Consider the following 10,770-nt stretch of genomic DNA (forward strand, 5'->3'; position numbering starts at 1 on the left):
GCTATACATTCTTATTATTGATGCTATATACTCCACATTTCTTATGTTCAGACACCACGTTGATACATGTACAAGAATTAAGCCTTAATCACTGATATTTACGCATAGATTATCCCCATCACACTGGTAAAATCAACATAAACGTAGTTGAGCTCGCATCAACACTGTCTAACTGTCACGGTAAAAGCAATACAACATTGTAGTTTACAAAGCTTTTACCTGTTTCCGAGCTGTACTGACACAGTATTTGCTGGATCAATACAAAGCGTCTATTTAATTATCGATATAAAAAAAAGCTATATCGATATTATATTTGCGCCTGCAAACAAGCGTACTAGCATTTGATTGTCACATGCCTCAGTTATTGCTAAAACTAACCTACGCGAATATTCAGCCTAAAAAAAAAATGACAGTCCATCTCCACAGGGCAAATATACCAAATACGTGGGGATTCTGACCTGTGGGTGTAGTCTAGTTAATTACAGACGATGAATCGGAAGATGGAAAATCAATATACTTTGCTAGGTTGGTGGGCATCAGACTTGTTGACAGTGCAGAATACACTAACTTTGATGATCGTCAAATATAAAATACACATGTTTTATTCCAGATTGACAAAATGTCACCATGTTTAACAATCAATATAGTAAATAATCCCTGTAAATTTTCATGAAAATACAATTAAAATTGGAAATATGAATATTAATTTGTGTGATATTAAATTAAATATCATATCATATTTCCTAATTTGGCCAAAATTACTGGATTGTTTGAAGACGGGTGACTTATCAGGAAGCGCCTCAGTCGATCGATTTTACAGACGATTTTATACATTATCATACATGTACAACTAAGATTCACACATTCGTGTTTGCATCGTATATTTTCATCATTTTCATTTTGGCAGAACTCACTAAATCAAATAAAATTTTGTATGCACTGTAGGAATGTGAAAACACTGACAGGTTGTGTGAAATATGAGCTGTATTGTATACAATGTACTGGTATATGAGGTACACAATATTGGCACTACGTGAGAAATGAACGTACCGACCACTTGACAAAGATACTTTAATTACAATCGTCATTGGAAATTACTTTTTCTACTCAGCTTATACCAAGAATATACAAATGGAAATCAATTACACGCTAGTTAATTACAGATGCAGCCCCCCTACCCTCAAGGCTTGCACTGTAATGAATTGAGCGACCCTCATGACATGACTGCAACATATTAAAAAAAAAACATCAGAATAATAGACCATTTTTTGTTCACTGCGAGATCCCGCGCTATGCGTGAAATCAAACGTAAAAACAGGACAAACTAAGATTATAGCATCATAGTGGCGACAAACTTCATGTGGGATTTGACAAAAGTATTTTGGGGGATATTTCCATGCTTAATAATGTGATTTGATCAATTTCAATGAAGTAAAGGTATTCAAACGCAACATTCCCCTGTTAAAGATCAGCCTTTCGATGTGACCTACAAGATAAAGAAATTCAAGTTCAAAATCAAATCATTCGATTTTACTGGCAGACGGTCGGTGCACGTCTTTCATGCAACTCACGAAAACTAGCAGTTGAATAAAAAATCACCTATTAAATTAACTTCAATATTAATATGTCCATCATTCATTTACTTTACAAATATTTTTTTGATAATATGAAGGTATCACAAGAATATGGCAAAGTTTGCACAAAGGCAGAATAGTGATGACATCGACCAATGAGTAACATATCCTGTACCGTCTCATGATAACCTTATTCAATACTATTACACATTTTCACTGACATATAGGATACAACACCTTGAAAGGACAACAACAAAACACATCATAATCTTTATTAAGTTAGCATAATTCTGTTTCAGTCATACACAACATTGATGTTGCATGTAAATATTCGTAAACAAAGCAAAAAAGTTTGAATGACCTATCGGTAATTGTGAGATGCAAATATATATTTTGAAGTATAGCAAAGACAGGTTAGTAATACTATGAGGTTATTACGAGGATACCTCAAAGTATGCACAAAGACAGTACAGCTGGAGTATCGACCGACGCGCAGCGAAGGACGATGCAACGGCGTACTGTCTGAGTACATATTTTGAGGTATCATTGTAATAATCTTATTATTATACATCTTTTCCTTCAAAGGATACATCATGAGCATGCCGAAACCAAAAAAGTTTAGAACAGAATCAGCAAACTTCTTTGTGTGGAGTCCGGTCAAACTCTGGTACCAATCATGTTTGTTTTTATTATTAGAGGACGCTTACATGCGTAATCATTTCATATTTGGAATTCGTATTTCCTTATATGGTAAAATGAAAATACCCGTTAAATACCGCAAAATTACGGCACGCTGTAACTTATGACGTTACGGTGACAGATGTACTGTATAATAATAAATTGTATTGTTTTGATGTTGACTTTATTATGAGCAATTTGCTTCCTTCATCTGCTATAAAGACAGATGTACTCAACTCTCAACACATTCTCTTCATATACATGAAAAAAATATCACCCCCTCCCCCCCAAAAAAACATTCAAAAAGTATTTCATTTAGAAGAGGGGGTCAATTTTTGCGATTGAAAAACAAAATTATGTTTTTTTCTGTTTTCAGTGCGTCAAACGTCTCCAAAATATCAGCAACAACATCTCAAGCAATTTTATAAACTTAGGTCACAGTGAATACTAGCATCCCTGCAAAGTGTAAATTACCAATATAATAATAATGTCATATTTCATTTGATTTTTTGCCAATTACATGTTTCTAACTTCTTCATTTTGTAAAATAGTCAACAATTCTATAAATAGATTCGTAATTGAACCCAGTCTAAGACGAAATTCGCTGTGTTTCCGGAGTATTTTCCATAATTACTTGAATTCACTCACAAAAGGAAATTATTTGACTATAAGTAGTTTTGCAGTCTACTTTATTTAATGCTTGTTACAGCCGAGCAGACAAATTATATTTATATCAATGATGATGAAACGTAGATAGGCGTCTCTTGTAGCCATGTTTGGACATACCAAAGTTGCGGCAATCCAGCGCACAATGAAATAATGATATCATTCATATAATGTCAGTTTGTAGAGTTTCTGTACCAAGATAATAGAGCAGACACAGATAGAATCCAAATGATAGAGGCTCATTAACATGAATTGATATAAATCAACAAGATAAGTTGATAGGTTAGATTGCTAATAAGTGTTCATGTCTTATTGAATATTATTATTAAACATAGTTAAATTATTGAAACCTTGCCTATGAGCAATAGGGCATTCATCCTCAGTCCCTCTTTGATCTGTTTTTTATGTTTAATTGAACAAAAAAATCGTACTTGTTTTCTTGTATCATACTTTTTTTTAATATCTTATATTTATTTTTTAATAAAAGAAGAGATATAGCCTTGTGATGTTTTGGGGCAAAACATGGCAGAAATAAGTAAAGCCTTGACAAAAACTAATGATTTGAACTGTTGAATTATTTTTTCTTGTGATGTCACATAGAATAAACAGTGATTAATAGATTATGATTTGATTTTATTTCATTTATTTCACTTGCACTTCATTTACTTTACTGTTAATGTATTCATTATTCACTGGCTTTTAATTTCGCTATTTTTCGCTGATAAGTAAAATTTGCTAAATTAAATCTTCGTGAACATGTAAAATCACTTATTGTTTCATTGACAATGCTCAAAACATCAAAATTAAATTAAATGTCAGTGAAAATAAATAGTTTTACAGTATATCGATACCAATATTCGGATAAAGTAACACTATTATAACATATACATGTACATGTAGCAGCATGCACAAATAAATTGCCTATATGTAAAAAAAATGCCTTCACATAAATAAAAGTACCCAAAATTTATCTAAGGTGTTTTTTGGAACAAACTGACTACGAGTCAGTTAAAGGCAACAAGTCAAATCAACATGCAACTGAAAACAAATATGATTTGTCTTCGTACCAAACAGTCCAGGCATTCCGACAGATGATGTCGGACACTCACACGAACTGAACCAAAAACATAATTCCCCATTTTAGAGTACGTCCAACAGGGATAATAAACATAGCTACATGTACTATCATGAATTCTATGCTTTCGATAAAAAAAAACATTTGTTCCAAACATCTAGCTATTTCGAATTACCAAATATTATCTGCTATATTATAGTAACTATCATAACTGAGAATTATTTTGTACAAAGTTGCTAATAATCATTATTATACAACTGTCACCTTAATGCCATAAGTTACAGCGTGCCATAATTTTGTGATATTGCACTGGGTATTTTCATCCTACCATATTAGGAAATGCGAAATATAGTGACCTTCTTCTATTCTTATACTTCTCATACTCAATATTCTCATTCTCGTATTATTATTATTATTATTATTATTACTCAAAGCAATCATCTATATTGGACTGCCTTTATTAATACAGAATCTTTTAAAATCCGAATATTTCCACCACCCAAGAGACTTCCACCAAACAGTCACCTCGTAAGCATTGTTAGCAAACACTACGAAATGCATACGGAAACAAATTGGACGCTCGCAAACAATATCCTTAATGGAACTCACTTCAGCTGTGACATATAAATAATTAATTTACTTTATATATATAAATTTTGACTCAAACTGATTATTATTCTCATAAAAACTTACTTTGAAATCCAAACAGTTTGGGGGAGGGGTGTCTCATATGGTCCTCTGTGGATATTGTTTACAGAATGACGGGGTCAAACGATTATTACAACGCATAATGTAAAAGACTATGAAAAGAAAGTAGACAAAGTAGGTACCGTACTTCTTGTTAATAGGGTTTCCAACAGCTTTTCAACCATACTATGCGAGTTAAATTTACAAATGAAAGAGACTGATGCCTGGGTATAGTTACTACACAGGTAAAATTATCTGTATATGTTTTGAGTCAGAATGTGATATAGTGGAAAACATGAATAGCCTAAAAAGTTGGTCATTATTATAAAATCTTGCGAAAAACAGAACTGCATGACACAACCATAGTTTAACGCATCAAACATATCAAATACGGACCACGTGAACAGATGAAAGAACATTTTCAAAACTATCTTACTTTGCCGTGGCTTTTTGGTGATTTGTTGTGAATGGTATGCAAGTTTACTCCCTGAACAAAGTCTTTCAACAGGTATAAAAATGTCTGTTGCCATTCTAGCATTTGCATGAATTGGTTCAGTCTTCATGCATAATTAATCACAATAACACCACGGTATAATTAAAATTTTCATGCCACAGTATACTGCACTAGCGAATGGAAAATGGTCTATTGATGCAAGTGTTCATTTTGAATCATGACAAAACATGACTTTGATGACCAAAGAGTTCAACCGAGTTAGTTGGAGCAAGGTAACTGAGTGAACTCTTACTGAAGGACACGGTAATTTAAACATGTGAAATAGGACAACAGGTGGGGTACCTCACTATATTGGTTAAACTAACAGTTGTTATAATGTAACTTAATACTAATCATGTCTAGTTTTTACCTATCCACACATTACATAAAACAACAAAAGAATAACAAATGACCTTTGCTGAACTTTGCAGTACGTGCATGTGAAGGAGGGTGTATCATAATTACTCAAGCAGTGTATTAAAATGTATTTGTTAAACATTTTCATATCATTTTTTTCAATAAAATTGACTTTTTTATCATTTCGCTACACATATGTCTGAGCTGGCTTTTAAGGCAATGTATGCGATGCCTCAGAATTGCGTTGTGTAAATCGGCGTTAAAATATATCGTCATCTCACCATTATAGTCGTCATCCTGGTATGTACATGTATAGTAATTAAACTACTGTTTTAATTAATAATAATAATTTTATTAATTAAATTAATAATAGCTAATTTAACTTAAGTTTTAAATACAAGATTGTGCCAATTAGCAATTATCTGTATTCTATTCATACAGTAACACCAACTGAGTGGATTTCAAAATACCATCAGATAATCTGTTATCAGCAAAGAGATCTCTGGATAACAATCTACCAGCGTAAATTATACCATACAAATTTGTACAGTGTTTTTGTCAAAATAAAGACTTAAGTGAGTGTTTCTTTACTTCTATTTTAGTCTTCTATTTTTAATGATGTGTCTCAGAATGTGTTATCACAACATGGATGAGATATAATTAGAGAGTGGAGTAAACCGCCAACATCAATACTTAATATCGGAATAACATACTACCTACAAAGGTTGATACTTAGAGGTGTTCTCAAACTTTCAAAATTCGCCAAAAAACAAAAGGTATTTTATGTACAAGATTACACATGTGAAAGTAGGATTCTTTTAAATAAATTAAAAAAAAATTTTGTTTAAACTGCAAAACTTATAAATCAATATTGGCCTCAGAGAATACCGTGATAGACACACACACCCCCCACCCAAAATAAATTAACACCCCTCAGACGACATACAGAAATTATAAGTGCATATGACCTTCCATATTTGCTCTATCAGTAGCTTATGTAAATTATAAAAAACGTTAATGATTCAGTATATAACAAATGTGATTTTTTGTTTTCAGTGTTAAATTCCAGTAAGTAAAATCAAGGAATGTCATCGTAGTATTTTCATATTGTTATACAATAATTACATACAGTTATAACAAACATGAATTGAGTTTACAATCATACTTAAATCAACTACAATTCTAAGATAGTACAGTACATCTATTAAACTAAAATCTTTATTATTATTTTAAGCGGGAAATATCAAAATATATATATACCATATTTTCCCTATAAGATGCAGACATGCTTATGTTAATTACAGAAGCATTTCCACGGTAAAAAATAAGTAATAATTTAATAATTAATACAAAAAAGCAATTTTAAAGTTATATGCACTTTTATAGAAGATGTGCTTCTAATAAAACATATACAGTAAGTCAATTTGCTTTTTACAATTTTCCATTTCATCAAAAGAAAATCGCTCGTAGACAAATATCCTTCCTGTAGGTTGCTTGTAGTATGTTTCATCTGCAGTCAACTGTAATTTGATCTTGGCTTCAATCTTAGTTTATAATAATAATAACATAATAACTTTATTACACTACTAAAAACCTTCAGAGGGTTTTTGTATGGTAAGGAACATAAAAACATACAATACATAAGAGATAAAAATAAAATGTTAGTAAAATAAAAGAAAAAAATAAATTAATTACTTTCTGTGGTTTTAAAAATTGTGCTCTTTAAGTATTTTGCTAAAGCTATATTATTCTCCATAATCTTTTTAAATATGGAATTCACATCCATTGTGTAAATATTTATTGCACACTCATCAAACAGTTTTTTTCTTTGTTCTATATAGCCAGTACAAAATAGCAGGAAATGTTTTTCATCTCCTAATGCTTTAGTGTTACATTTATTACAGTGTCTATTTTCTAATTCTATTTTGGGCTTTGTTCTTCTACCTAATCCTATTTCTAAGTTGTGGTCACTCAGACGGAATTTTGAAAGCATTTTCCTGAGGCTGAAATTTGAAATGTTTTGCAAATAATTTTCCATATTATAGCTTACTTTGAATAGTTTGTATGTTCTCAGTTTTGTTCCCCTATTTTCATTGGTTTCACTGAAATTTAGTTCTTCTCTCCATCTTTGAATATAAATCTCAGATAGTCTGAGTTTTACTTTTTTTAGTATTTGATTCCAATTTTCCATATTGTGATCATTTTTTATTTTAATTAGATCATGTCCCAGTGTAGCATTAATAGTCCTTACCCAGTTTGAATTAATTTTTATCATTTCATCCAGGGCTAATTTTAAAATGTGATTATCTGGCAGACTATATAGTCTATGGCAGTATTTAATTTGAGCCAAATTAATTTTTAATTTTACTGGTAACCTACCAAGTTCTGCTTTCAAACCACTAATTGGCGTCATTTTACTCACTCCTAGGATAAACCTGTAAAAATGACTGCAAACTTGCTCTAAATGCTCTATAATGTTGTCTACACATAATACATTGGATATTTCAAATTATTGATTGCAAACATAAAAAATATTAGAGAGAGAGTTGAGTTTAGATTTCACACATGATAACGCTATGTTATACTAATATTATATTATATTACTATTTATTAATTGTGTTTAATTGTTATTTCCTGAACATTATATTTCTAATGGTGGTAATAATGTCAGGAAATTATCATAAATCATATTTAGGGTAATTTTATTAAGTTGCAGCTAGTTTCTTTCGTTATATTTACTGTAAAACATCGACGTGCAAAACGTTGTTGACACCTGCACTTTAATACCACCCATAATTCTCTATGTTTACTCGATAAAAGAAACTTACCCAGCCTTGTAAGCGTCTTCAGGGCACGTCAATCCGAAAATGTCTTCCTCGGGAATATACACTTGCACTAACGACACAGCCTGATCGTCAGTGTTATCATCGTTGACATAGATATATAAAACTTGGTCTCGCCTTTTTCGAACGCTCTCCGTAATGTCAAAGTCGGTGTTTGCGTTGCCGGTGTTAAAACGCATGTATTTCGCAAACATTTCGTCTTTCACGCAACTCACTCTTAGCTCGAGCAGTTTTCTCTGACCTGGCATCGGGTCGTTGGCACAGGTGTCGATGGTGATTTTGAAAAGGCACGCCTGGTGCCCAAGGCAGAAGAGGACGGGATCGCAAGTTGAAAGGTAGTCTCCGGGATCTGAGTTCAAGTTCCAGAAACCTTTAGATTGTTTGTCAGTTGAGCGCCTCTTCAAGACGATTTCGCGTTCATTGCTCGTCGCTATTACCGGAAGATCGTTTAGTTTGAAATGCTGCATGGAATTCCCAAAGTACTTCTTAATTCCAGAGAAAGCAAATCCTATTTCCCCAATAAAGGATCCACTTGGACACAGGATCGCAGCTCTCTTGTTTTCTTGCCATTTGTATGATTCCTCCAGAAGATCTGCATTCATACGTTGATCGTATTTTACTTTCGGTAGGTCAGCGAACATCGCATGCTCTCGAAACTGTTGGGCACGTTCATCGCCATTTTCTCGTGCTTTCACCGGCAATCTCATTGCAAACAGGGGTTGGATAGCCAGCACCACTGTAACAACCAGTAGAAAAACTACTAGATAACATACTTTCCACATGGCCAACTGAACTGGTATAGAGCAGAAGGACGCACGGTTTCATCGCTAAGTGATCGTACCTTTCATGTTTTGTGTGTTATGTGTATATATACACTACTACGTCACCACGAGCATTTCGCTTCGATGTCGTCAGAGGGCGTCCAATAACAGAGCTCGTCATGATCAAGAGTCATAATAACCCTGGGCGTGACTACTTAAAACTACTTATATTCGACCAAACTATAATATTTATTATAATAGTAATAAGCGTGTAGTATTCACACGCTCTAGTTCACTGAGCAAAAAATATACGCATTATGCAGAAGTGTATGTTAACTGGTTTGTTAAATATGATAATGAGTACGTATTTTGCGAAAATTTCAACTTCTAAAATACACATGTATGTACGGTAGTTCTCCAGGCATCTTCTTCCAGGGGTCCGAAGTAGTCCAAACTCAATAAATTAAACAGTTCTCAAAAGAACAATTGTGTGTACCGGTATTTAATTAAATTTGTCCTGTTTATACCATCATCTCTATTTATTTTATCGGCGATCTTATTTAATTTCTGTTTATCTTATATGTTTACAACCCTCGTCTTCATGCAAATTACAGTCCCTGTGGGTAATATCTTTTCAAGAAAATAAATTGTACATTTTGCATAATTATTTCTACCAATACGTATATATTTTAATTTTAGTAGACCAGTGCGAGTGAATATCGTACATATTCCAATTTTAATGCAAAATGTGTCGTTCTCCAAATTTGTATTATCGGAATAGTCATTTTTTTCGCAGAACCACAGTCCAACAGAGGGATTATGGCAGAACAATGAATCTGTGGTCTATTATGTAATCTTGATTAGACTATTTATGCTAATTAGGTCAGCTGACTTACTTTCTTTCTTTTTTTTTTAAATTTTTCCCAGGTCACTATCCCTCGGGGACTGTGCCCAGGTCAACAAAAATGGCTGATGTACAAAATATTCTTCATTATGAGAAAGGGTCTCATATGAATTGTAACTTTTGTATATAGCTAATTGTTGGTTAGAAATCGACACAGATCGTGGATCACCTCATCACGTGACATATAAAGGATGACAGTTTCATTTCTATTTTTTTTTAGGAAAGAGACACAAAATGTGCGAAGTTGCCAACAATCACAAATTATTGATTCATGAAAATCATCATAATTATGTCACAAAAATTATTTTTGTTATAAACTATTATGACTATAACACGGGGAATGATGAAGTGTCATGCCACCAGATAAAACTAAAATTTAGTATCGCTGTTTTCAAAACTATTTCAAAAACGGTGCACAGAAATTTAATCGATACCAGTATTACAAATAACATATTTTTTGATCGCTTTAGATAATCCAATTATATATTTAGCGTAAATACCCCCTTTTACACGCGAACATATAGCTGATTTGATAACCACGGGCCCACATTTGCCAAATGAGGTTTTCGTTGTTGATAAGTACTTTCGTACAGAGTTTAACAATTTTACGCATATTTCGGGGTCAACCCGTCCAAAGATTTGTAGACAAATAATAGTTATTAAATGACACGTTTCCGGTTCGTCACATTATGCAATCATGTCTTTATTATAGACGCCTGATTCAGACTTTTT

At 32.7% G+C, this 10,770-nt stretch overlaps 1 protein-coding gene across 1 annotated transcript in view; it reads right to left on the minus strand.

Annotated features, from left to right (window-relative positions):
- Positions 1-9,282, minus strand: part of LOC102808919 (uncharacterized) — an 83,428-nt gene extending 74,146 nt beyond the window's left edge. Inside the window, exon 1 of the mRNA XM_085504842.1 lies at positions 8,359-9,282. Coding sequence (XP_085360968.1) covers positions 8,359-9,155 — 797 coding nt within the window. The 5' untranslated portion in view covers positions 9,156-9,282. The remainder of the gene's footprint in view (positions 1-8,358) is intronic.
- Between the last annotated feature and the right edge of the window lie 1,488 nt (positions 9,283-10,770).

The sequence above is a fragment of the Saccoglossus kowalevskii genome, chromosome 10, assembly GCF_978046115.1.
Source record: "Saccoglossus kowalevskii chromosome 10, keSacKowa6.1, whole genome shotgun sequence".
In the NCBI taxonomy this organism is placed as follows: Eukaryota; Metazoa; Hemichordata; class Enteropneusta; family Harrimaniidae; genus Saccoglossus; species Saccoglossus kowalevskii.